Source organism: Cololabis saira, chromosome 16 (assembly GCF_033807715.1).
Source record: "Cololabis saira isolate AMF1-May2022 chromosome 16, fColSai1.1, whole genome shotgun sequence".
NCBI lineage: Eukaryota > Metazoa > Chordata > Actinopteri > Beloniformes > Belonidae > Cololabis > Cololabis saira.
The window spans coordinates 9,991,421-10,018,911 of NC_084602.1; the positions used below are offsets into that span (position 1 = coordinate 9,991,421).

Consider the following 27,491-nt stretch of genomic DNA (forward strand, 5'->3'; position numbering starts at 1 on the left):
CATCTCCTGCATCATCCTGCTGATCTGATGTTGGTGGAGCCAGCGAGGGCGAACAAGCAGACAGCAGCCGTCATCAAATATGAGTTTTAATTCTGTGAAGACTTACAAACTTAAAACAGTTCTTTCAACCTCATGACTATCTAGCCGTGAACTTGTTTTGATAAAGAGAGCACTGTTTTCAAAGCAGAGAAGAAGACTGAAACCGTAGAAGAAGAAGCAAATGTAGGAGACAGCGTGAGAAGAGTTTGGTTGTTAAGAGCCACTTGATCTGTAGCTCAGCTGAGTTTAACCCCGTGTTCCAGCCCTGAGGGAAGAAGGGACTCACGTCCTCCAACCTGCTGCAGTTCACCCCAACATGAGGGTTCATTGTGATTAAATCACATCAACCACTGGAGGTGGGGGTTTGTTGTTTTTTATCCCTGTGTTTGCTTAAATCTGAAAGGGGAAGGTTTTATCACCACATGAGTCATTTCTTTAACACAAGGTGGCGTGTATCTACAGACTCATTAATCAGCCGTAATTAGACTCCTGCAGAGAGCTGCCTCTAAAAGAAAGACCAACAGAACAATAATCATCTGTAGGGCCTTATTTATTCCTCAGGATCAGTACGGAGTGTAGAAACCCACAAACTTACGGGCCAGTTATTTAAACGTCATTGTTAGTTTGATAATGACATTTCCTGTGTTTCAGTTTCTAACTCTTGGCCTCTTTGTTGAATTGCAACATCATGAAGCAGATTTTAGTCACTCATCGAGGTTCATGAGTCGATCACAATCCAGACTAAACATGATCAGAATATTCAGATTAAATCATCAAACAAAGGATGAACATTTTCCCAACTGAATAATCATATTGATAAGAATGTCTAAACCTTAAAAAAGGAACACTATGATAGCTATATTCATAAAATTGAAAAATACCTGGTGAGTGGGGTTTTTATTACCTCCCCACTCCTGTTTCTCCTTCTTGGTTTATCTTTTAACACTCCTTTATGTTAATATTTCGCTCTTTTTCTCTTCTTTGTGCAACATTTTCAAAGATTAACCACATTTAACTCCACGGCTCTCAAACATTAACCCTGATGAAACAGATAAATGTATAAATGAGTCTTTCCAAGAGGCGAAGTTTGTCCTCATTAAATGTGAAACCTCCCAGAGTTTACTGGTGTCTGTGCTGCTGGATCGCTGGGATCAGCCGCCTGGGCTGTAAATGTCATTGAGCCGGCCTCGCAGGAGTCTGACTGAAGGGAAGAAAGTGCTGATAATCTGTTACCTGACAGAGGTGTGTGTTGGACGATGCAGCAGTTAGATAAACTGGCGAGTCTGAGCCCCGCTGAACTGAGGCTGTTGATCCGGCAGAAAGATCCCAGGATAGGAACCACAACCGGATTAGCCCATGGTAAGAGCTACGTTAGGACCCGGTACTTCACTATTGACATTTCAGATGATTTAAAGTAAGAACTAAGTGATTGAAGGGCAATATTTCATTGGAAATCAGAAGCTTGCTTTTGTTTACAGATGATGTGCGGTGACCAAAGCTGGAAACAGTGCTGCTGCCGCTTTAGTCCTTAAGTCCTGTGAAAATGAGTAAACTGAATATATTTTCTCTGCCAAATTTATTGTAAGATAATATTACTGTGTTAATATTCTGATATATTTAGTACATAAATTCTTAGATGGTGAATCAGTTTTGATCATTTTCAGTCCATTTGTCTCCAACAAACAAAATAACTCAAAATGACACTCCTGCACAATAAATTAAATATCTACCAGTTCCGGTTTCTTTAATATATGCATGCTTGCCTGTAGTCTGAAACTCAAATGTGTGTGATCAAAAAGGTTCCTTGGACTTGGTAGTTTACACAACTGAATCTACATTTCATTTATATAGCAGCTTTCAAGATAGAAATAACAAATTGCTTCACAATAAAACAGAACAAAAGGTAAATATAAAAACTACACATAAGTCCAGTTGGTGAAATGTGTTTTAGATGTGGTTTTTGAATGCATGGTTTGTCTATGTGTGTGTTTTTGTTTCGTCAGGATACCAGCAAGCCAACGTTGTCATCGTTCCCAGTCAAGTAGCCGACGACTTTGAGGCGTTCTGTCGCAGCAACCCCGCCCCCCTGCCGCTCCTCTACCGCAGCCAATCAGGAGAGACTTCCTGCCCACCTCTGGCTAAACAAGCAGACATCAGGTTGTAAAATAACTGTTTTTACCTACCTCCATGTGACAAAAATCCCACGAAGCAGAAACATGGACCAGTTGATGTTCATTCCTCAAATGATTGTCTGAAGGATTCACCAGAGTTTAAGCAAATGTCAGTTAAATGCATGTCTCAGTTTAAAGTGAGAGAAACAAAGTTCAGGTGAAAAGCTGAGCAAGTCAAGGAGGAAATGAAATGAATATTACACATTTGTTTAACATTTGAATCCAGATTAGTTCATAATAATTTCAATTATGTACAGTTTCATAGTGACAAAGTAAAAAACTGGGATCCTTACATGAGCAGTATTATCTTCTGACGGTATTAACAGATGATGCAGATGTTTTATTGCAGTTGAGAGTTTTTCAGTTCCTGTTTAAGATGTTTTCCTCCATCCTCGTGCAGAAATGAACTCTTCTCGGCCCGTCCATCAATGACGGCTTATTAATTTGGCCAAAATGAACAGAGATGAAAGCCTGGATAGCCATGTCCAATTACACTGGACTTTGTACCCACTCAGGAATTTCTACCGGTACAAAACAAACCAAACCCTTCAGAACGAGGGCTTTGTTTCATGAGTCATACAGGAGCATCTCAGAGCCACAGTTCAAAACAATCAAGAAGGCTGCACGACTGTTAGTAGCAAAGACCTTCTACAACAAAAACCAGCAACAGCTGTTTACAGCTGTTGCTGGTCCCCAGCAGACATTCTAGATACCAGTCTGGTTTTCTCCACCTATAGTACGTGGGTGGTTGGATGTCTGCTCAGCAGTGTCCAGAGGTGTTTGTTGGTACCAGAACAGTGTGTATCAAACAGCAAAGCTATTGAGATGTCTGTCCCGGCTACACGGTTACTTCCACATGTTAAGAAAACATGTTTTTGATCTTCTGAGGACAATGATACCCTTTTTTGTGTTTTTGTTCTGATTTCATTTAATTCTGCCCTGATTGTGTTAACCATCTCAAATGTTACACACGGGATATGCAAGCAAACAATGCAGAGACACAAATTGTTTATTTAAATTGTTTTATTTTATCAGATTATGCACAAGAAAAAATGCCCATATTCAACCGTTTGTGTGTAGGGATGGGAATCCAGGACCGGTTCTGAACAAGAACCGGTTCAAAGGAAAATGTTGGACATTCTGGAATTGCAATAGAATAATCTATGTTGCATTTTGTTAATTTCTACAGAAGAATATTTTATTATTCAAATTTTATATTGATGACGCTAATAGACCTTTAATTGTCCTTTTTTTCCAAATGAAAATCAATAAGGGAATCGATAAAGAACCGAATCGTTAAGCAGAATCGAAAAGTGAATTGGAATCGTAAAAATCTTATCAATTCCTGTCTCTATTTGTATGAAAGGTTGGCTGTTTAGCAGCTGTTCTCTAAATAATCAGCTGTTATCTAAATAATCATTATTATAGCCTTTGAAGTAGTTAATAAATACACCTTGTGGTGCACCTGAACACATCATCAGTGATGTGACCCATGGCCCTCCGGGGTCTTGGATCATTCAGCATCAGAGACCCTCACCAGACGACCCACCAAGGTTGACCGGGCCATGGTGTGTTCAGGTGACATTCTCTTGTTGGTGAGGGTTGTGGGTCGGTGAGGTGTTTGTGTTGTTGGTCTGCTTCTTTTTTTTCCTCAAACTAAAGAGGAAACTAAACAAAAGCACAGTTATGTTTAATCCATAGCTTGATGTATTTGGAGACCAGCTCATCTTCTGCAGGCCTCAGCTGTTCACAGAAACATGGGTTTGGACCAGAGGTGCCCAGATGTTGGCGGGACGAACATGACGTGTGTTTTCTGTGTCTGCAGGACGGATATTCCTCAGTACTGCGTGTACAAGAATGGTCGACTGGTGGAGACGGTTTCCAGCCTGCAGAGTTACAGCGGTCAATCAAGGTACAGAAAGTCACATTGTATCTTATCGTATCCTTGTGTATCTAATTGTACCTTAATATGTCGTACTGTACAGTCTTGTATAGTCTTACGTTGTATCCTATCCTGCTGTATTTTTTTTTGTAACTTACAACACAACACTAACACAATCTGGAGATGAAACTATTCAGTTCACTATTCCATGTAGCATCCGTTCAGTTGGTGTCTTGTCTCATATAAGCGTTCCATTTTTCCCAATTTTTGTCAAATACGTTCTCTTTCATTCTCAGTATGAATGTCATTTTTTCCATGGCATGGATTTCCTTGCTCCTGCCTTGGAGCGTTCACATTCAGCCAGTTCTTTATGGCTTTCTTATTTGCTGCAAGTAGCACTGGTAAGATACATCACTGGACAGGTGTTTGGTATTTCATACCAAACACTAACATTTTTAAGGACTGACATTTTGCCAATAGAAACTAATTTCATACATTTCCAGAAGATGTGTGTATGACTATCCTGCTGTATTTCATTATTTATTCGTATTGCATTACCGTATCCTCCTCGCATCACATCGTATCATATATATCGCTCTGCATCGCATTGAACCATATAGTATCGTATCTCACCGCATTGCATCTGTCATGGGTGGATTTTATGTATGTATTGGATCATGATCATGTTGTATCATGAATATGTTCCCAAAAAAATATTTTTCATGGAAAAAAAAACAACCATTGAAACGTGATAGATATTTTCATTACAAAAATTAAAAACTACCAGTTACTGCTACAGAATGTGCTCTTGTTGAATTGATCAGAGCAAATCAAGGAGAAGATGAACATGACCAGGCCTCAAACTATTCTTTAAAGCTTAACTTTGACCTTTTTCTGTTTTGGGTCCACTTTTGTTTTTATTATACTGTATATGCTACCCTGTTGGGTAAGAAAATCCAGGAGTTTGCTGATGTTTCATACCATTTATTTGCAGACGATATCCAGCTGTACTGTTCTTTAAGGCCTCTGAGATTCAGGAATTGAACTCATTGATGGTTTGCCTTGTGCAGATAAAACAGTGGCTCGGAGCAAATTCTCTGCAGTTGAACTCAGATAAAACTGAAGTGTTGGTGATTGTCCCTGGTGATGTCATTCCAGCTATCAGCCAGTTTTTACCATGTTTATACCATTTAAGGAATATCTACAAACTAAGATTGGTTCAAAAAATGATCTTGAGCTAATTATTCATGCTTTTGTGTCATCTCGTTTAGACTACTGCAACAGTTTGTTTTCTTGCTTAAACAAGAAAGAACTGTCTCGTCTGCAGCAAGTCCTAAACTCTGCAGCACGGCTGCTGACCTCATGCTCACATCACTCCAATTTTAAAGACTCTTCACTGGCTCCCCGTGCCTTTTCGTTTTAACTTTAAAATATTGGTGCTGACATTTAGAGCTCTGCATGGTCAGGCTCCCTCCTACATCAGGACCTACTACGCCCCTACACTCCATCTGGGAGGCTGAGATCATGTGACCAGAGCCTGCTCATGGTCCCTCGTAACCGCTTTAAGACGCTAGGAGATGGCTCCTTCCAGGCCGTCGCACCGAGGCTCTGGACTGATCTCTCGCCATCTCTACGTTCTCTGGACTCTGGACATCGACGCTTTAAGAGCAAACTTAAAACCCACTTGATTCTCCAAGCTTTTAAACATCAGTAGTGAGAGGCTTGTTTTCTGACCATCATGTTGATTTAATGTACTTTTATTCTCAGAGTTTTTATCAGTATTGTTTTGTTTTTATCATATTTCTACTTTTATTGTAGTGTTTTATTAGGGCCCGAGCACTGACAGTGCGAAGGCCCTATTGTATCTGTAGGAATTTTTTATTTCTTTCTTCTTTCTTTCTTCTGACGAAATGAGGGCCTTTTTGCCCCCCTAAACATGCCCCAAAAAGTGACCAAATTTTGCACCAAGCCAGGCCTGGCGAAAATGTGATATTTAATGGTTTGCATTAATGGGTGTGGCAAAATGGCTCAACAGCGCCCCCCGGAAAACTTTGTGCCTCAAGCCCCACAATACGGTTTGACGTACATGCACGAAAATCGGTACACACCTGTATCATGTCACAACTTAAAGAAAAGTCTCTTGGCGCCATGGCCGAAACGGAACAGGAAGTCGGCCATTTTGAATTAATCGTGTAATTTTGGCGCAATTTATGCCATTCCTTCGACAGTTAATTCAGCCCGAACCGTAACGTGCACCCAGGTGTGTTATACATCAAAATGTGTGTCTCCATCCTGCGACTACGTGCATTACTTTTCTCTTTCAAAAGTGTTACCGTGGCAACGCTAGATGCCAAAAAGCGCGCCTCCCCTTCATCTGATTGGTCCATATTTGATAGTTGCCCAAAAGTCACCAAATTTTGCACGCAAGCCAGGCCTGGCGATAAATTTGATATTTCATGGTTTGCATTAATGGGCGTGGCCTAACGGCTCAACAGCGCCCCCTAGAATACTTTTATCTGCCATAACTTTTGAAAGGTTTGACATAAAGAGTCGTGGGTGGTGTCATGGGACTCGGTATTGAGTCCTTGACCATAATTGGTGAAAATGAGCCCCGCCCCTTCTTCTGATTGGTCGTCCCGATTTTCTGCTATAACTTTTGAATGGTTTGACATAGGAAGTCGTGGGTGGTGTCATTTCTGATATGCTTATGGGGGGCGGTGGCCGTGAGTGCGAGGGCCCGTTCATCGCTGCTTTATTATTTATGTTATTATTGATGTTGTTTTATTTTTTGTGAAGCACCTTGTGACATTCCGTTGTCTGTGAAAGATGCTATATAAATAGATTGTACTTACTTACTTACGTTTTAATGCTCTGGGTTGTTGGAATTATAAAGAGTTTATCCTCATTTGTACATTCTCCTTTGACAGACTACTGCTGCAGCATTTATCAACAATAAATCCTTTTTTGGCTGCAGAACAAGCAGCCTGACGGGGTTTAGACTGCATGTAGCCACACAGAAGAGGATGTACAGACATGAGTTTGTTTCTGCTCTCCCAGGACCGACTCAGCGCTGTCAGACATGGTGACCTTCTACCTGGGCTGCAGCTTTGGCTTTGAAGGAAAACTAAAGAAAGCCGGAGTCCCTGTGAGGAACGTGGAGCAAGGCAGGAACGTCAGCATGTACAGGGTAGGAACCAGCCAGGCCGTTCATGTTCACACAACACACACTGACTGAAGGCCTGCACAGGAAGAAAAGCAAAAACTGAGAAATTAAATTGACATTAGTATTAGTGCTGTCAAGCGATTAAAACAATTGAATGATTAATTAATTAATTAAGATCTGTAATTAATTAATCTAATTCATCTCTTTTTAATCTCATCTAAATATTGCTAAAAAAAACCCCGCAACTTGAGGTGTTTTCCTTTAAATTCATTACATTATTGTGGTGGCCACCCTGTTTTACGATTCACAGAAGTGTAAAAAGCTATTCTTTGGAAAAGTTGACTTCTTGGAATATCTGTCTGTTCAGCTTAAGGCTCCTTCTGGAGCCATGATATGAACGTCTACAGGCCTCCAGAACACAATCCAAACTGTTTCAATGATTTCAGTGACCTGCTGTGTGTAATACTGTATGTGTTGATTACGAGTTGATTTCCCCCAAGACAGAGGGGCTACAGAACTCTGTGGTGTGCTAAAAAGTTTTGGTTTGACTCAACATGTGAAACTGGCAAAAGAAAGAAAGACTGGCCTCCAGGTTCACTATGATATCTATAAAGAGCGACTTCACAGATATTCAATTCAATTCAATTTTGCTACAACAGAAGTACACACAAAACTATATACCCACCCTCCTTAACCCTCGTTCCATTCCTACCCTGGCCCCTCCTCACCCCCCGAGTACGTGATCTAGGTTAGATTGCTGCAGCCCTCACTTAGTCCTTCATAATGTGTTTACACATAGTGTGAAAATGTTGTTTTCCCTCCTCTTTCCTCATGTCCTCCTTTTTTCTCACCTAATGAAATGGTGGTGCTACCCATGTCTTATGTTGTTTGTTGGTTTTCTCTTTGTTCCTTTGGAGGGGCTGTACTGGAATTACATTTCGTTGAGTCGGTTCGCTGGCTCAATGACAAATAAAGAATCTTGAATCTTGAACCTTGAAACAAGAGAGAATCTATGCAAACTGCACAGGTTTAACAGGCCAGACTGACTTCATCCAGCAGCTTTATGAGCAAGACTTAACGCACTGTTTTTATGCTTGCAGCACAGCATAGCTGTCATATATGATGTCTCTGCTAGAGCAACCTCTTCCAAAAATTTTTAAAACCTGTTTGGTCCTTAGAACTGGTTCACAAAAATCTGGTTCATCAAAATAAACATGCAGTCGGGAGAATCAGAAAGAAGGTTCAGTAAACTCTGAGCTAAAAGCCTAAGGCCTCAGTTTCAGGAACGGTGTCCAGAGTTGGAGTATGTTGACTCATTTACCGCAACTATGACAAGTCGTCATCGATGGAGCTTTGATGCCATCAGTCACCATGGCAACACAGAGAAGCAGAAGCAATCTTCCTATTTTAGTTTAGTAGAACTGAACATATTAGTGCAATCATACAAACAATATAAGCACAAATTGAGACAAAAATGCAACACGGCTGCTGGAGAGAAAGGAGTTGATGTTGATGACGATTATTCAGAATGTTATTAGGTTGAAAATCATTTCAGAGGAATAGAAAAATCAAAAGATAAAATCAAACAAGGAACCTAGATGGGAAACATGGGTGCTGTCACACTGATAAATTTACCATGTCAAATGTTTGACAAATTCCACATGTTGTCGTCTCTAAATTGCGCATTATATCAATTTTCTGATTTAAATTGAACTGGTTTCAGCTTCATGAAGGGGAGGAGACAGAAAGTAACTCAGGGTATGTTCAGGTTAACCTGCTCTTGACCAGGTTTACTTCACAGTCAGTTACCATGGTAACAGACTCATAGTAGGAGTTACCTCCGTTTCTTAAACCGGCTCAGCTGAATCCTCTTGCTTGGGGTTTAGTAACCTCACTTTGTGAAACAGAAAACTCAGAGTTTCAACTAAACCTGCTTTTAAAACGGACCCCGGTTAATTTTACCACTTTGTTTGTTATCAATAAGTTTAGAGTCAACCCTGTACCTAAAATCAGGAAAAACCTGGAATGGGATGGAAAAGTGAATGAATGAAAAAATAATACTGATTCTTTAAATTATCTTTAGACTTGAAATTAAATTGACTTTAAATGAAATAGACTTGAATTTATTTCCAGACATGAACCCAAGATGAAACTTTATCATGTCTCCCTTCCTCCTGACGCTTCTGGCAGTCAGGAACGTTTCTGGTGTAACTTCACTTCAGCCTTTCTACAAACACAACCATAGTTCTGCTGTCATCACATTCTATTTAAAAATCCCCCGACTTTCTCTGTTAAGGACAGATTTAGTCCATATAGTCACTCAGAGGTGTGTGTGTGTGTGTGTGTGTGTGTGTGTGTGTGTGTGTGTGTGTGTGTGTGTGTGTGTGTGTGTGTGTGTGTGTGTGTGTGTGTGTGTGTGTGTGTGTGTGTGTGTGTGTGTGTGTAGACTGCAGTCCCCTGCTCCCCTGCAGGAGTCTTCAGCTGTCCTCTGGTGGTCACCATGCGTCCGGTTCCAGCCGGTGTGTTGGACGCAGCGGTGGAGGTTACTCATCTCAACCCGCTTGCACATGGAGCTCCTGTTCACATCGGAGACCCAGGTACACACACACACACACACACACACACACGTGCATCAAGACGTCGCTGTGCATCCCATGAATGTGTGTAATTTGTAATTTATTTATTTCAAAACAGGGAAAGGGCACAATAAGACATTATTCTTGTACAAGAGAATATGCATTGTGCGAGGTCGTAGCAGCTTGCTATTTTGGCAGGTTGATGGAATAGTACATAAAAATTAGTATAGAAAAAGATAAAATAGGTAAAAGATCAGAACAAAGCAAAGAGACAATAGATAAATAGAAACATGGAAGCAGATTCACCAGAGCATGGGATCTGTCAGATGTTGGCACCTAAGATTTAAAGCTAGGCTGCCCCCCGACACACACACACACACACACACACACATACATGAATACACACTTGTCTTGACAGTAACCAACGCTTGGCAAGATGTGAGAAGGTTCTTCTACATGAAATAATGTCTGTTGGCAGAGTATTCTATTGAGTCATTGCAATACAGGAGAATGATGAACTTCCCAAATGCAGTTTTGCTTTGGGCTACGCTACACCCCCCCTGGTAACAGATCTGGTTGTTCGTGTCGACTTCTCAGAGCAGAGAGTAACACATTTTTTCAAGGGGGGAGCTGCAGCATTATGGATAATTTTAAAAAGTAAGCAGACATTTTAGTGCTTTATCAGATTCTCAAAGTTTCAAATTTCATATGTGTTGAGTATATGACTGTGATGGTAGCAACGTGGTTTTTATCATGGATTTTTAAGGCACCTTTGTATAATGATTCAAGTGGTTTTAGAACCGTTTTATTTGACTTCCTTCAGCTTTCCTGGGAATAACAGACCTGTCCAAGCCGAGCTTCGGCGACGCCGTGGAGCTGCAGCCCGGTGACGTGACGGTGTTCTGGGCCTGTGGTGTGACGGCCATCGAGGCGATACGCTGCAGCGGTGAGCACCAACACCATCTACAACTGTTTTTGTGTCATGTCAGATTCATATTTCTGTAAGTGTACAAACCGTCTCCAGAAAACAACTCTACTCTGTAATTAATGACTGTAAACTGGGAAACATAAATTAAAGTTGTTGGGATGCAGGAAACTGTAATCAATACAAAGAGCAGGGGAAGGATCTCTCCAACCACCTGGAACCGAAACAACCTGCTCCCAGCAGTGTGGACCAGACTCTCGCTACATTTGTACAGGAACCGGATGGCCCGTAACATCAGACCCAGTATGCCAGACTCTTAGGCCGCGTTCAGACTGCCAGCCAATATCCGATTTTTAGCCCATCCAGATTGAAACTGGATGACTCTTTTGAAGTCTGAACAGTCCCAAACCGCATGAGATCCGATTTTTGCAAACCAGATGGAAACCACCTCCAGGAGGTAGTTTCATATCCGATCCATATCTCATTTGTGCAGATGCGTGTCAGTCTGAACAGCTCCAAACACTCAGATCGGATATGACTGTCCCAGACGCTCCAAACCACCCGCCCATTTCCAGTTGTGGAGCTACTCATCCTTTCACAGAGAGCATGTACAATCTCTGATGTCACGTCAAAAACTATTATTTGTAGTTTTAAGTGTTGCAAATTCACATTACAACATGTTTTAATAGCAGGAAAAAAAAATTTCCACGTACGGTCGCCGCGTACCCTACGCCGTAGGCTCTGCGTTGGTGTAACGCGGAACCATAAATCAGCCTTCAGTCGCGCTGTGAGCCTGAACCTGCAGCCCGTCAGCTCATGAGAGAGCGTGGCTGCCAGTTGTTCATTGCTGGTTCGTTTTGTTAACTCTGAGCTTTGTTGGTTGGTTTGTTAGTGTGCTGGTGGTTTTGTTCTGAACACTTTTCTCTGTTTCTCATTTTGCTGGGACGTCGGGTCCCTCCGCCGAGACACAACTTTTGCGGTATGCGTTCATTGTTGTCTAAAAATGATGCGCAGTGCCGACCCAATCAGAAACGGTACAGATATTTTGGGATTTTTTTATATATATAAAAAAATAAAGGATCCCCATAACCTTTGATCGGGTGGGCAGGACGCACGTTTTGCCCCAAAACCAGCCTCGAGTTCCAGTAACAGAGGTCCAACGGGAGGATTAGAGTGAGATGGGGCAGTCTCAAACGATTTTAAATATTGCACAGTGTATGCCCAGCTTTACAGGTATGGAACAGCATGCGAGCTGGCTCTATTGTTATTGTTTTTGTTGTCGCAATTACATGACTTCACACAATACACGCGCTGGGTGACGCCTCCGCTCCGACGTCGTTGCCGCGGCAACCCGTCAGATCAGTCAATGATGTGGCCCAGTCTGAACAGAGCCAGATCCGATATGGACACTTGCTAAAAACAGTGTGGACAGTCAGCCCTGAAAATCGGATATGAGAAGGAATCAGATATGAATCAGATTTGCCTGCAGTCTGAACGCGGCCTTGGATCACCTCCTCACAGAAAGCTCTGACAGCTTTCTCCAAGATGCGTTGGGAAAGACTGCCCCGGCCCCTCCAGCTCCCTGGTGACGGTAGAGAGCTGGTGCAGATGGATGATCCCTCACTGCTCCTCCTGACTCCTGACCTGACCAGGCCTGTACGAGGCTGAGCCTCTGTGAAAGGACTTGAGGCTGGTTGAGCCGGCAGATTGTGGATTATGACTGCGGTTACAGAATCAAGGCATGTGTGGAGAGTGATCGAATGTATCAATTCAATTCAATTTTATTTATATTGAGTCTATTACAATAGAAGTTGTCCCTAGGATCTTTCCAAAGCCCAGAACATGACCCCGAGCAATTATTACATACAAACTGGCAGGTAAAAACTCCCCTAGTGGGAGAAAAACCTTAAGCCAAACAGTGGCAAGGAAAACTCCCCTTTAGGAGGAAGAAACCTGGACCAGGACCTGGACCTGGATAATTTTTTTTTGCAAATACAGTACAGACCAAAAGTCTGCTCACTACCTGCTCTGCTGCTCGTCAGAGCGACTGGGCGTGTGCTGACTTCTGGACCTTGACCTGCAGGCCTTTCTCACAAGACCCTTCAAACAAACTCTTGTGTAGACATTAGCAGAAGACTGAGAAGTGTAAGTAACCCCCGCTTCTGACCTCCTTCTTAAAAAGCCAAAGCAGCAATGCCTGCTACCAACCCAGAACAGGACCCAGACCCCTGAAAATGACCAGGATATATGTGTTTTTAATAAAGGCTCAAACAGATTACAGATTTAAGTTTTTGTTAAACTTGAAAAGGGGGTTTGTAAGAAATAATAATGATGTGATATTCTACCATGTCAGATACGATGAATGAAAGTGAGCAGAAAGTGTGGATCTTTCAGAGCCCGCTCTGGCCTTCAGTCACTCTCCAGGCCACATGTTCCTGACTGACGTCCCAGACTCCGATTCCTCCATCGAGATTCCTCCCTCCGACACCGGACCCAGTCCTGAGCTGACCCCCCTCTGCATCCCCGTATCCCACAATCCCTTGCTGTACAGCCTGGTGTCCAAGGCGGCAGCGAAGCGGATCAGACAGCTGGAGGTGATAATCGGAGACGACCCAGGTGAGTTTTATTTGACTTGATGCATCACCAAAACTTCCAAACCCAAACATATGAATGAATAAAGCTTTGTTTGTTCACTTTACAAAATCATTTTTCACTGTTGACACAATTTTTGTGTAAACAGCTGCAGGAAACTGTAGCAACATTATCAGATACAAGATACAGATCAGGAAAACTAAAATAGAATTAAATAAAATAATTGACGCAAAAACGCAGTTTCTAGTACAAAGGCTTCGCCTGGAAAACTTTGCACATGCTAACAGATCGGGAAAATACTTAGCCAATCAATTAAAAATAAACAAAGAAAAAACAACCATAACATCCATTAAGGACCAGTCAGGGGGAGTTACACATGACCCCTGTTTAATAAATTCAGTCTTTAGAGACTTTTACTATAAATTATACTCGTCACAAATTGAACCATCTGATCAATCCATTAATGAGTTTCTTGGAGACATTAATCTGCCGAAGTTACATCAGGAACAGGTTATGAATTTAGACTCACCGCTCTCAATAGGAGAACTCCATGAAGCTCTTCAACATATGCCCAATAATAAAGCTCCGGGCCCAGATGGTTTCCCAGCTGAATTTTACAAGGAATTCTGGAGTATATTAGCACCAACATTTTATAAAATGATTCTAAATGCTAGGGAAAATAAAAGCTTACCCTTAAATATGAACTCTGCTAATATTAGTCTTTTATTAAAACCGGACAAGGATCCCTTGCTCCCATCGAGCTACCGCCCAATTTCATTGATAAATGTAGACCTTAAAATAATTAGCAAGGCCATTACTGAACGTCTGAAAAGAGTCACCCCTTCTATTATACATCCGGATCAAACAGGCTTCATTAAAGGTAGACATTCGTCTACTAATATTCGCAGATTATTAAATATTATAGACTATTCGAGTATCAATAAACAGGAGACTACTATTATATCCTTAGACGCGGAAAAAGCATTTGATAAGGTAAATTGGAAGTTTCTATTGGCAACTTTGCATAAATTTGGATTTGGCGAATCTTTCATTGACTGGATAAAAATATTATACAGCTCTCCCAAGGCACGTGTAAGGACAAATGATCAAATCTCTACAAGTTTTACCTTGCAAAGAGGCACTAGACAGGGTTGCCCTCTCTCTCCCTCATTATTTGCAATATTTATTGAACCTTTAGCAGCAGCTATTAGACAAAATCAAAATATTAAAGGTATACAATGTAAAATATTAGAGCACAAAATTAGTCTTTATGCGGATGACGTACTCCTCTTCCTCCAGAACTCACGATCTTCACTATCACAGACAATTGCACTTATAGAGGGATTTTCATCTCTGTCTGATTATTCTATTAATTGGTCTAAATCCACTGTTCTGTGTGTTAACTGCAATTTTAGGAATATAACCAATACTCAATTACAATCAGGGAACATTAGATATTTAGGCATAAACATCTCCCCTAGGCTGTCAGAGTTAATAAAATTAAATCATGTTCAGCTTATAAAGAAAATAGAAGATGATCTTTCCAGATGGAGCTCTCTCCCCATTTCGCTCATGGGTAGAATAGCCACCATTAAAATGATGGTTTTACCAAAAGTAAATTATTTTTTCTCAATGATACCATGCAAACCCCCTCTTTCCTGGTTTAAATCGTTGGACTCATATGTATCAAAATTTCTGTGGAAAAATAAAACTCCACGTATTAGTTTAAAGACATTGCAAAAATCCAAAGAATATGGAGGTTTAGAATTACCTAATTTTCAGTATTACTTCATAGCCAGTAAGTTACAGTATATTGTAAAATGGTCAAAAGATCATCCTTTAGATAGCCAATGGCTGGACTCAGAGCAAGTGTTTTGTAATGAACTAGAAATCTCAGAGTTACCATTTATTAGTCAAAGTATCAAACGTCATCAATGTTTCAAAAGCATTAATATTAGCACAACTTTATCAGCTTGGTGGGAATTTCTTAAAATAGCTAAAATTTCACTTTTTCCATGTGACCGTACACCCATATGGAACAACCCAGACATCGTGAAAAATGATAAAAAGATGGTTAACTTCGTTCAATGGAGAGATCAAGGAATACGGTACTTACAGCACGTAATTGTAGGAGGACAGTTTGTACCTTTCAATACACTTATTGTTCAATACGGAGTTAGCAGGAATAAATTTTTAGAGTATCAACAACTTAAGGCAATAATAAATAAAACATACAAAATTAGCCAATTAGATTTACAACTTCCCGCTAAGATAATAGATTTATTGAATCTAAGCACTTTAAAGTTGTTATCAAAACTCTACAGGTTAGTGTCTAAACTGGACGATTCAGTCTCTCTCCCGATCTCTAAGTGGGAGGCGGATCTCTCTCTTAATACCGACCAGTTTTCTTGGTCACAAATATGCTTAAATACGTTTACTATGACTAAAAACCCAAACCTACAACTTATACAGTACAAAGTTCTTCATAGAATACATTATACTGGACAAAGGATGTTCCAGATGGGCTTTGTCACCTCTAATATCTGTTCACAGTGCACAGAGAACACCCCAGATAATTATATGCATGCTTTATGGTTCTGTACACCGGTACAGAGGTTCTGGAAGGAGATTTGTGAGGATTTATCCACATGGATCAACCACAGAATCCCAGTATGCCCCACGGTATGTATATTAGGTCACCTGGGAGACACTCAAATAGATCCTAATTGGACACACCGGGTTCTCACTGCCTTATGTATCGCAAAGAAAACCATTTTAGTAAATTGGAAACAAAAATCCAGTTTATGTATCAACCATTTTAGGAATCTTTTATCAGATCATATTAGTAGTGAGATAATGTCTGCCTCCACTGAACAACATTCGGCTGAATTGCACTCTCTGTGGTCCCCGTTTATTGGCTTCGTTACCTAGTGGGGGCGGGGGGGTGGTGATCTCGTAGCCCTTGGGGTTGGGGGTCGGCTTGGGGGGTCTGGGGCGCGGGCTTCTGGTGGCCCCTGGGGGGCGGTGGGGGGGGCCGCGGGGCCCTGTCCCTAGCCGGTGGGGGCCTTGGGGGCCTGTGGGGGGGGTTACCTCATGGCGGTGGGGGGGGGTGGCTGGGGAGGGCTCGGGCGGGGGGCTGTGGCTGGGGCGTCTCCGGGCCTCCCGGGGGGGGCGGGGCCGTGGACGTGGGGGTCCCACCCGGAGGGCCCGGCCCTGCCTGGGTGGGGGGTGGCTGTCTGCGCTGGGGGGGCATTGCTGCCTTGGTCCTCCGTCGCTGGGCGGGGGCCAAGTGCCCCTGCGGATGTGGGGACTCCGGGACCCTTGGGGTGTCCGCCGGGGTGGCCTCGGGGGGGGGTGGGGCCGGGTCCGGGGAGCGGGCTTCCCCTGACCGGGGGGTGCACGGGCGGGCGCGACGGCGGGGTGGCACCATTCCCAGGTATCTATGTCTTATGTTGTCAGTATGAATGGGAGGATGTTGGACCGTTTCCTCCTCCGTCTGGGGGCTCCGGCGGCGCCGGGGGCGCCCTTGGAGGTACGGTGGGGCCCTTGCCCGGCTCGGGGGGCCGGCCCCCGTCTACTGGACGGCCGGTGGGAGGACGCGGGTGTCTTATCAGGGCCGGCTTTGCTGGTCCTGCTTCCTGGCTTCGGCCTCCGCTCCCCCTCTTGCCCCCCCTACACGATTCATACGCACATAGGCGAAAGGCGGGGGGTCCGGGTCGTGTGGGGCACTGTCCCGCGGGGCCTGGCACTCCCCGCCTCACGGTTTTAACAGCAAAATAGACACTGCACATTCAACACTTAATAAATACATTTGACAAGGACACGTAGTTCGGGAGGGGGGGGGGTCTGTGTCAATCGATACTTGGCCCTCCCTCCTCCCTGTTTTTATGGCATTAATCACATGCACTCAACACAAGGGGCGGGAGGGGGTCCCACATCGCCCGCGTTCCCTCACCGGCCTGGGCCTGGGACGGGTGGGTCGGGTTACCCGGGCCTGGCGGGGCCCGCCGTGCAGCCTGGGGTGCCTTCTGGCGGTGCTGGATCCCCCCGGGGAGGGGGAAACGGTGCGTGATTGTATGTCTGTGTCGGTGAGAATGCGGTATGGAAGGGTCCTGCCATGGAGGATTTGAGCCTCCATTGGCAGGACATCAAAAACTTAATAATTTATCAATATTATATTATACAAAGATGGTTATTATTATTATTATTATTAGTATTATTATTAGTATTATTATTATTATTATGTATAGTATATTATATTATTATTAGTATAGGTATCGGATAGGTGAATGGATGAATGAATGGGATGCCTGGGTCTGGGGCCCTCCGTTGTCGGGCCTGCGCGGGTGTCGCCTTGTTGGGGGGTTCCCTCTCTCCGGGCCCGTCTCCGGTCCCCCCCGCTGCCTCTACGGCGGGGCGCCCCTCTGGTCTTGGAGGGCCACTTTCGTGGGGGACGGGTGCGCCTGCCCGCGTCGGCGGCCGGGGCGGCTCTGTCTCTCCGGGCGGGCTGGCCCCCTGCCGGGTGGGGGTCGTTGGCCTGAAGGGTGAGGGCCTCCTGGCCGCGTGTCCGGCCCGGACCGGGTGGCCGGGGATTGCCTGGGTCGCGGTCCGCCGCCGCGGGATCCCTGGCTGCTTCTTTCCGCGCCGTGGGGGCCCCGCCCGCGGGCCCCCTCGGCCGCCGCCGGGTGGGGGGGGGGGCCTCGCAGGCGGTGGGTTGCCTCCCTCCTACTTCTCCCCTCTGTGGGGTTGCCGGTGGCCTGGGTTCCGGGCTCTTCCTTGTCGGCCTCTGGTCTCGTGGGTGGCGGGGTTGCTCCCCCCCCTCCCCCACTATAGATACACTTCAGGTGGAGCTTTGTTTGGTTTATTACACACACACACACACACACACACACATACACACACACACACACACACACACACACACACACACACACACACACACACACACACACACACATATAGTAATTTAGTCACACGCATACACACACACACACACACACACACACACACACACACACACACACACACACACACACACACACACACACATGCATGATCATATACATACACACACACACACATAGACATACACACTGGCTTGTTCACCTGCATGCTGGCTCTCTAGTTTTTGGGTTTAGGTAGCGGTAGCGATAGCTTAGCTCAGACTGCGATCAGATCTCAAGATTTAGGTCGATTGCTGTTCGTGTTTTGGATGGCTCCGTGCCGGTTTCGTGCTTTGTTTGTGGTTTTTTTTGTTGCAGATTTCCAGTGCTTGACGTGTGTCTCCGTGTGTTCCTGCTTCCTGGATTGGCAGTGGATGTCGTCACCACCCCCCCCCCACCCCCTCCCCCCCCAAAAAAAAAAAAAAAAAAAAAAAAAAAAAACACTGGGTTTGTATGTGTATATTTATGTATGTGTACGCATATGTGTGCGTATATATATGTATATATTACATATAGTAATAATGCACATATATACACTTTTGGTTTCTACCGTCATGGTATCAATCAATAATATGTGTGCAGACAAGGTAAAAAAAAAAAAAAAAAAAAAAAAAAAAAAAAAAAAAAAAAAAACATTATCAGATACAAGACAATTCCCAGAAGTTTCTCTTTTCTTGTCCAATCCAGGACTATGTGCTCAAACATGTTCATCCAGCTCTGTCCAACCTAAAGGGCTGACTTGTTTCCTGCATATCAAACTTTACTCTTATGTTGCGTTAACTTGGAGCATCTGATATAAATCCAACCAGAACACTGCTAATGCAACGATAGAGAGTCTGGGTTGGTTTCTGTCTCCAGGTCAACGAGGCATCAGAGCTTTATTTGTTCAGGATGAACTTCTGCGCTCCTGCCTGGCGCTCTCCCACTCCTCATCTGTTGCTATAACAACCGGATTTCCGACACACTTTATGCACAAGTAGGTACACTTAAAGACTGCCTCACTCCTTTTGGCATTTTCTTTCTTTCTTGTTGTCTGTGAAAAAAAAGAGAGGACTTGAGGTATTAAAAAATGGGTCAATAATGTATGCTTAAGGTCACGTGAAGAAACAGAAAGTACTTCTTCTGCACTTCATTATTCATTCTCTCACCTGGAAAACAAAGACTCCCACATCATGATACTGTTTGTGGATTACAGCCTAGCATTTAATACAGTCATCCCCTACAAACTAGATTGTCGCTGTCAACATCCATATGAATGTTATAGTCACCCACTGATGACTTTGTCTGTACCGATCAAAAAACAAAGTAGGAAATCTGAAAATTCAGACAGAAACTCTAGATAAGCACCAGCAGGGGGCCGGTACACTACCACTAACAAAACTGGCTTCTCTGATTTACAGATTGGGAGTTTTAGACTAAGCGTGAGGCTTTGGAATGTATTATAATTACATTTGTTCCATAAAGACCCACTCAGTTCTCCATTGGTTTGGGTAAAATATTGTGATAAACTGTATCAAATGCAGCACTGAGATCCAGTAAAACTAAGACATTTTACCACCGTCTGTATTCAGACGTATGTCATTAAACACTTTGGTCAGAGCATGTCAGGGCTGTGGTGCTGTCTAAAACCTGACTGGAAGACATCATACCTGTAGTAATTATTTCGTGTTATAAAGTTATTTAGCTGTCGAAAAAAAACGCTTTGGATTTTTCTCTATTTCCTGTTTAGCCCCCCTGATGAGACGGATGGCCCGCCTGGAGCCATTGCCATGGCAACCATGCTGCTGTCTCTCGGGAAAAAGGTGACAATGTTGACGGACAGGAGAGCCGTGGAGATGAATCAGGCCATCATTGATGAAGCAGTGAAGAACGGTGGGCGAGAGTCGATTGTTGTTGTTGTTTTTATTAATCCCTGGTTTTTCTCTTGATTGGTGATTTTAAAGAGCCAGATACTAAATGATTCAGTCATTCTTTCTCAGGGGTGCTGAAAACTGCATTGCCTTTGGTCACTTATGAAGACAGTGGTCCTGACTCTGCACTGCACTTCCTGTGTCACCATGGAGACCCCAGCAAACCCAGGTCAGCTGACTGAGCCCCAATGTAAATACTCTATGATGTTTGTCACAGGTCAGTGTAAGTGCCATAAAAAGCTTTTATAGAATAAGACTGGGAGGCAGCGGACAGCTCAGTCGTTTGAGCGGTTGCCCCATAGACGGATGCTGATGCCCTCGTGCAGGTTCAAACCCGGCCATTGACTCTTTGCTGCATGTCTTCCCCTTCTCTTTACCCCAGGTTTCCTTCTAGTCCCTTTCAATACAGGCCATGAGAGTCACAAAATCTTTAAAAAAAAAAAGAGAGAGAAAATTTTAATTTATTAACGCTATCAACAAGCTTGTCTGGCGGGTTTGATATTTTCATTTTTCTGTTTGTTAGCAGGATTGTTTAGGAGATTATGATCATATTTGGATGAAACATTTCCAGAATTGACCCCCGGTCAACTAAAGCTTGAGTTATGGTTCTGCGTCAAAACAACGCCGTGCCTACAGCGTGTGGTTTCATCAGTCCACTAAACATCTTCCCAGTAGCGTTGTGGATTCCCATCTTTGGAGACCATCCTCTTCCTCCATGGATGGAAACAGATGTTCCCAATTCCAGTGGAGTCTTTGAGCTTTTAGTGGTTCCTGGTGTGTTCTTCTTGACATCGTTGAGGAGCCTTCGTTGTGTCTTTGGAGTCATCCTGTCTGGACGTCTCCTACTAGGAAGAGCAGCTACAGAACTAAACTGTCTCATTTCTAGACGTGTCTAACTGTGGACTGATGGATGATAAACACTCTGAAATGACTGTGTCTCCCTCTCCAGCCTTAAGCAGATCAGCTACTCTTGATCGTATGTCTTCAGAAATCTGCTTTTAGTGATACAACCTTCACATCAGCTGATAATTATATAAACACCAAACTTCTGGCTCCACTTAGCTTTTGTTGAAGTATTTTGTCTTCAGGGTTCACTTACTTTTTCCTCCATTGCTGTGGCCACAGAAATTCAAGTAGTTTGTGTTTTATCAGAATAAGAACTTTGTGTTGGTCTCTAAATGTCACTCAGATGACAATCAGGTCACATTTCATGGAACAATAATGAAGAAAACCTGCGACTGTAACAACTGCAACATTAACGTTTAAAAAAAATCCTCTGTTTTGACTAATATTTGTTCGGATGTTGAGAATCCTCTGGTCCGAATTCCTCAGGTAATTTCTGTGTTCACAAGTACTGGAGGGAATAAACGTTCCACCAAAGCTGTGAAGGAAATATTTTCATGTGTGAATAAAAATGAAAATAACGGATATTACTGAGTGTAAATGTTGGTCTGTGGTCCTCTTGATGATCACCTCAGGTACGACCACCTGATGGCGATAGAGCGCAGCGGCCGGGCTGAAGATGGGAACTATTACAACATGAGAGGAATGAACATCAAGCATCTGGTGGATCCCATCGACGACCTGTTCACGGCTGCCAGGAGAATCCCAGGAATCACCACCACAGGTGGCTCACGCTCCTCCATCAGTTCAGCCCGTTGGTGTCGCTGCAGCTCAGATAGTTAGCAGTGAAACATCAGAGTGGATGTAACACGTCAGAACAAGGGAGGCTGCTGTGCCTCAAATGTTTCCTCACATTTAAACACATTTAATGTGTGTGTGTTTTTCATTCCGACACATAATATGACAGAGAATGATTAAGTGGCTCTCATAACAGTTTTTAAAACATAAATACTTATGGGGCAGCAACCTTCAGAGATTTACCCACCAATGACGAGGCATTAAAGAGGCAGAAGAAGGACAAATAAACTAAAGGATGTGTTAGTTACATCAGTTAGAGGAGTTCTGCTGCCTTACTCGTGCCCTGGATGATGCATCCCAGATTTCACAATATATTTGATTTTAAAAACTAGAATATTGTTTCCTTAAATATGCAAATTTTAAATAGCATTGCAGGATAAATAAAGCAGCAGCATCTATCTATCTATCTATCTATCTATCTATCTATCTATCTATCTATCTATCTATCTATCTATCTATCTATCTATCTATCTATCTATCTATCTATCTACTCACGTTACCTGGTACACCTGCCTGGTGAGTGTATATTACAATACAAAAAACATATGAGAATTTTCATCCAATAACTTGAACTAGTTTAATTTAAGTGAATCCCTTGTGAATGATCTGGGTGGTGTTAAAGGGCAGGGGGGTCCAACCCTGGTCCTTGAGAGCCGCACTAGTTGTGTCACTAACAGAGGTGTCCAGACCTTGATGACAAGCTAATGAGGACCAATATTTAGAATCAGGTGTGACGATGCAGGGAAACATCTAAAACATGCAGGAGTGCAGCTCCTGCATGGAGGACCAGGACCAGGGCTGGCCACCGCTGCTGCAGGGGAATGCAGCTGCTTTTTAGTTTAGCATTAAAGATAGGGTAAGGGATGTTTTGGACTCATTCAATTCAATTTTATTTGTATAGCGTCTAATACAACCCTCCTGCTGAAGGCAAGACTCTTTGCAGAGCTCCCAGAGAAAACACAAGTCTCCCGAGTCTAAATTAAGTTTAAGGAGCCACAGCTGTGGATGAAGACCAGTGTTTTTACTCACCAGATGAGCATCCAACAGATGTTGAGGAGATATTCACTGAACGTCACAAATGACTTGTGCCACCTTCCATGCTAATATTTGGTCTCAACAGCAGAGAAGTTCTGCCTCTTTGGGAGGTCCGTTACTCTGAAGGACCGCCTACCTCTGAAACACATCACAATTACTTTTAAATCAGCTTCAACTTCAGGAGAAACACAATTCTTCAATGAAAAGTATGGTGTTGTATCACTACTTTTCTCCTCAGGAGTGTTCCGTCTTTATTTACAATAGACTGCAAATATGCTAACTTAATTCAACACTTCTGCTGTAATGTCACGTGTTTCCTTTATTTTGATACCAGATTGATAGACAGCTGGTAATTGCTGGGATATGCTCCTTTTAAACTGGGTTGTTTTTCTAGGCTCTGAAGCCTCATTAGGAATGGTTTGATGAAACTGCACTACTTAAAGTGATGCCATGTTACTATTGCACTCGTGCACAAACTGGGAGGACTTAGATCTTTCTGCTTCTGCAGGAATCGGCGATGGCGGTAACGAGCTGGGGATGGGTAAACTGAAGGAGAAGGTGAAGAGCCTGATGCCCAAAGGAGATCTGGTGGCCTGTGACGTTCCCGCTGACTACGCCATCACAGCTGGTAGGAAAGGAGAAAACATCTGCTCACGTTCTATTCAGCAGCAGAGAGATGCCCGGCTCAGCCGCTCCTGCATGTAAACAGCCCTCCGTTGTCATGGAAACTCATCATGACAAATGTTAAAAAGGGCAGCGTCCAAAGCAGCCAGAGGTAATTTGAGCAGAGCTGTTGCAACAGGCCTCCTCTAGTGGCGCCGGCGTAGACACCACGCAGCAGGGCAAACATGGACGCGCAGTCTGAGAAATTAAGTTGTGCTTTATTTGTAGAACAAAAAGAGGAAGTGGTGATGAAATCCGTCTCAAGGATGTATTTATAGTTAATCAGCAGGAGGAGAAACTTGGTGAGGATGAGCGTTAAAGTCACCTGACTGCATCTCTGACAGGCATCGTTTTAATACCAGTTTTTATGTTTTCATTTTTAATGTCACCCACATTTTAGTTGGGATTAAATAGTTAAAAATGCATTTGACACTGATGTCTTCTCGTAGGGGTTTCTAACTGGGGCGGTTATGCGGTGGCCTGTGGGCTGTACCTGCTGCACACCTGCCCGTCCCACCGGCGGTACCTGCAGAGGGGGCTGGGCCCGGAGCCAGGACCGCCCCGGGAGCAGCTGCTGGACTGGACCAGCAACCTGCCATCTGTGGAGAAGGTACAAGCTCCTCCAAACTCTCATTCCAGCCATCGTCTGGGCTTTTCCAGGCCATCTGTGTGCTTTTCAACATGTGAATTCTCACTCTACACTCTGATGTTAATTTTAGAACCAGTGCCTGGATGCATTTGTGCACATTTTTGTATGTTTTCTGTAACATACTTGGTCCAGGCAGGTTCAGTCTGATTACAAATGTATTTATTTACAGTTAAAACCAAAGGTTTTCACACTATTTGGAAAAAGACACCCTTTTTCTCCATGTCTGTCAGTAAAGTTGAGGAAACCTTTCTTATTTTAGATCAGTTAGGTTTCCTGAATCATGGGTAAAATTACAGCTTGTAAGTTGACGCAGATGTTTTGGGTTGAGTCATACGCCAAAGCTGCACGTTGTTGACGGGAGAAACAAACGGAGCTGGAAGCCACGGCCACGTTATGTCAGGACTAGAGCTCTGGCAGAACTCCCGGTCTTCCAGCTGGATTAGACCGGGCACCGGAATTCCAGCTGCCCAGGATTACCCAGCAGGAGGGAACGCCGCAGTTCCTCCGCTGGCCACTGGAGGCTCCAAGAGGAGCTCAAAGGTCTTAGACCTCCATGATAAACATGTCCAAACAGATTCAACCGGGCAGTTGGAATGCCGGTGTTTACTCCAGCTGCAGTTGCTATTCCTTCTATGTGACTAAGATCAGGTATGATCAGGAATATGCAAAAAAAATGCAGGGATTCAGATATTTTTGATCATTTTCAGCGTTATTCCTACACGGAAATCAATCAGATGTGAATCAGATTTGTGCATTTTCATCTACCATCTAAGGGGAATGATCAGATTTTCCCGTTTATACGACCCGAAGGCGTTTAAAAATGAGACAGTGATGATAGATGTAAACAGTTTCTAAGACTAACAGAACGGACTCTGAACTTCAATTAAAGTTGTTTACTTTTACTGAACCAACTGACAACATATTGATATAAATGTGCACAAACAGCACGGAGGAGGCGTGTCTGTCTGCTGAAAACACTTTCTGTTCTTCCTTTGCCATCTAACGGATCTCATTGTCTATTTATAAGGTCCATCCTCACCCAAGCTTTAACTTCTTGGTTGAAACTTTCTCGGAAGAAAAGAAAAAATCCACCTCATCTTGTTTCCTGATGTCTTTGATTTTGTGGGACTTGGAGAAGTCTCTTTTTCAGCACAGCGGTCCCACATTATGATGATGCCACCTTCTTACTTTACAGTCAGGTTAATGTATCCTCCAAATGTAAAGACAGCAACCGTAATGACCACACGGTTCAGTTTGAGTTTGATCACATCACTGGACACGACTTGAAAAATGCAGATCTTTGTCTTCATGTGCAGCTGTAAACGGTAATCTGGCTTTTTATTCTTTAGTCGGTTTTGGAGCGATACCTTTCCAGACATCTGAAAACTGTAACCAAGTGAGGAACCAGACTTGTCTCTGATTCCTCTCCTAATGTCATGGATGATTTCCTTTTATTTTCCCATGATGCCATGGCAGTGAAGCCCTTGTGTTTGAAAGTGGGCCTTAAAACCTTTCCACAGGTGTATAACCCAGATGACGTCAGTCAGCCAATCAGAAGCTTCAAAGCATCATCATGTGGAATGTTCTGAGCTTTTTAAGGCCAAAAATAAACTCTCAACTAAAGCTGCCTGACATGGAGAAGAAAAAAATGTGTTTTTCAAAACTACCGTACTTATAGTTGCAAATGTAGAAATTAGTCCAAATTTCACTTAATCGATGTTTGTGGTTCATACAGTAAAGTTGTTACCTGAAAATGAAAAAAAAAAAACTCATAATGTTTGTTTATTTAAAACTCAAGTTTTGTTTTATGTTTGTTCCAACAAACACATAATTGGCACCGATCACTTCTCTCACGTCTGAGGAGGAATATTTCATCTTTTTTACAACTGGTATCAACATGCATCTACGCGTGATTGGATCACGTTTCTTTGCTCGATGTGTAGAAATAAAAGCTGTTTGGAGACACCGCTCACAGTCAGACGTGGCAACAAACTGGACATCCTGAACTTTATCGACACGTTTCAGCTTTGTTATCTGCTTTATTCTGACGATCGATTCCAAAAGCTTTGTTGTCGCGCAGGTGTGATACAAGTGAGAAGGTAACACGAGCATGAAATGATGGAGTGGGTTCAATATCAGTGCACCTCCTTTGAGGACTAAAGACAAACATACTGAAGCTTTAAATAACCTGCAGATCTCATTCTGGAGCAGTTTCTGTTCAGGAATATATATATATATATATATATATATATATATAATATAAAACACTGTAAATAGGAGCCGTTGGTACCTGGAATGGAGTCGTGGGCTGTGATTTATGGCCTTTAACACCTATTACCTCCTCACTGCACTGCTGCACATTCAGCTCGCTCTGAGCAGCAGAAATACGCTGTTCGACTCTGAACATTCAGCTCCAGGACGAAAACGAGACTCCAGGGACCGAGCTGAGATATGCTTGCCGTCGCTGCAGAAAATGAACAAAAGCGAGAAACAGAACGTTTCCTACGAGCCATGAATGGTGTGTGTGAGGTCTTTGTGTGGAGGGGTCTGTTCATGTACGGACCGCCTCTCAATGGTCCGGATGAGGCAGGCTGCTGGAAACTTTCACTGCTGGAAACTTTCCATGAGAACTAACAGGAACATATGGGAATTAAAAGGCATAAAAGAACCGCAGTTATTTCTGAAAGTTAATTAATCTGATACGATCTCCCTACACACGAGTCCCCACGGAGACCAGAGGACCAGAAGGAGACTAGCAGGAGAGTTTGAGGGAAGTTTTCAGAAACTTCCTGGATTTTTCTGCTGCTTCAGTTCTCAGTGGATCCAAACTTGTGTATGAGAGTCCCGGTTTATGCATGTTGATACCAGGACCAGGAACAGCAGCTTTTATCAGCCGCACACTCGGATATTTGCCTCAACTGTCACCGTGAATGGGCGAGTGAAGTTTCCAACGATGCTTTCTCTCTTATGTAAACCAGGAGGAGTCCTTTCTATCGACTCTGATGCGTTTCGGAATACGAAGTGGGAAAACCGGGAACCTGGCCATGGAGGTGGACGGCCTGCCGTTTCACCCCACGCACTCGGACATCATCACCAGACTGCTGAAGGCGACGCTGGGCTCTGGTGCTCAGTGAAGCGGTGAAGTTAAAGCTGGGACTGGTTGAGGATGCAGAAGCGGTCGGGGGGACTGAAAGGAGAGCACTGACCGCCCGAGGCTGCCCTGGTTACCTCGCAGACACTTC

At 43.5% G+C, this 27,491-nt stretch overlaps 1 protein-coding gene across 1 annotated transcript; it reads left to right on the forward strand.

Moving 5' to 3' along the window:
- The first annotated feature begins 1,151 nt into the window (after nt 1-1,151).
- Nucleotides 1,152-27,491, forward strand: dglucy (D-glutamate cyclase). The gene is made up of 14 exons (XM_061743811.1): nt 1,152-1,398; nt 2,043-2,196; nt 4,036-4,122; nt 7,150-7,279; nt 9,702-9,852; nt 10,655-10,777; nt 13,151-13,372; nt 19,150-19,267; nt 20,021-20,163; nt 20,271-20,370; nt 21,680-21,828; nt 23,446-23,565; nt 24,050-24,210; nt 27,228-27,491. The coding sequence occupies exons 1-14, from the start codon at nt 1,296-1,298 to the stop codon at nt 27,381-27,383; spliced, it is 1,917 nt and encodes a 638-aa protein (XP_061599795.1). The 5' UTR covers nt 1,152-1,295; the 3' UTR covers nt 27,384-27,491.

What these genes read in the sequence shown, in the direction of transcription:
- dglucy (XM_061743811.1), top strand. Translation starts at nt 1,296, where the DNA reads ATGCAGCAGTTAGATAAACTGGCGAGTCTGAGCCCCGCTGAACTGAGG. An exon ending in CCGACACACTTTATGCACAA is followed by an intron (nt 19,268 to 20,020) that starts GTAGGTACACTT and finishes TTTCCTGTTTAG; the next exon opens with CCCCCCTGATGAGACGGATG. An exon ending in TGATGAAGCAGTGAAGAACG is followed by an intron (nt 20,164 to 20,270) that starts GTGGGCGAGAGT and finishes ATTCTTTCTCAG; the next exon opens with GGGTGCTGAAAACTGCATTG.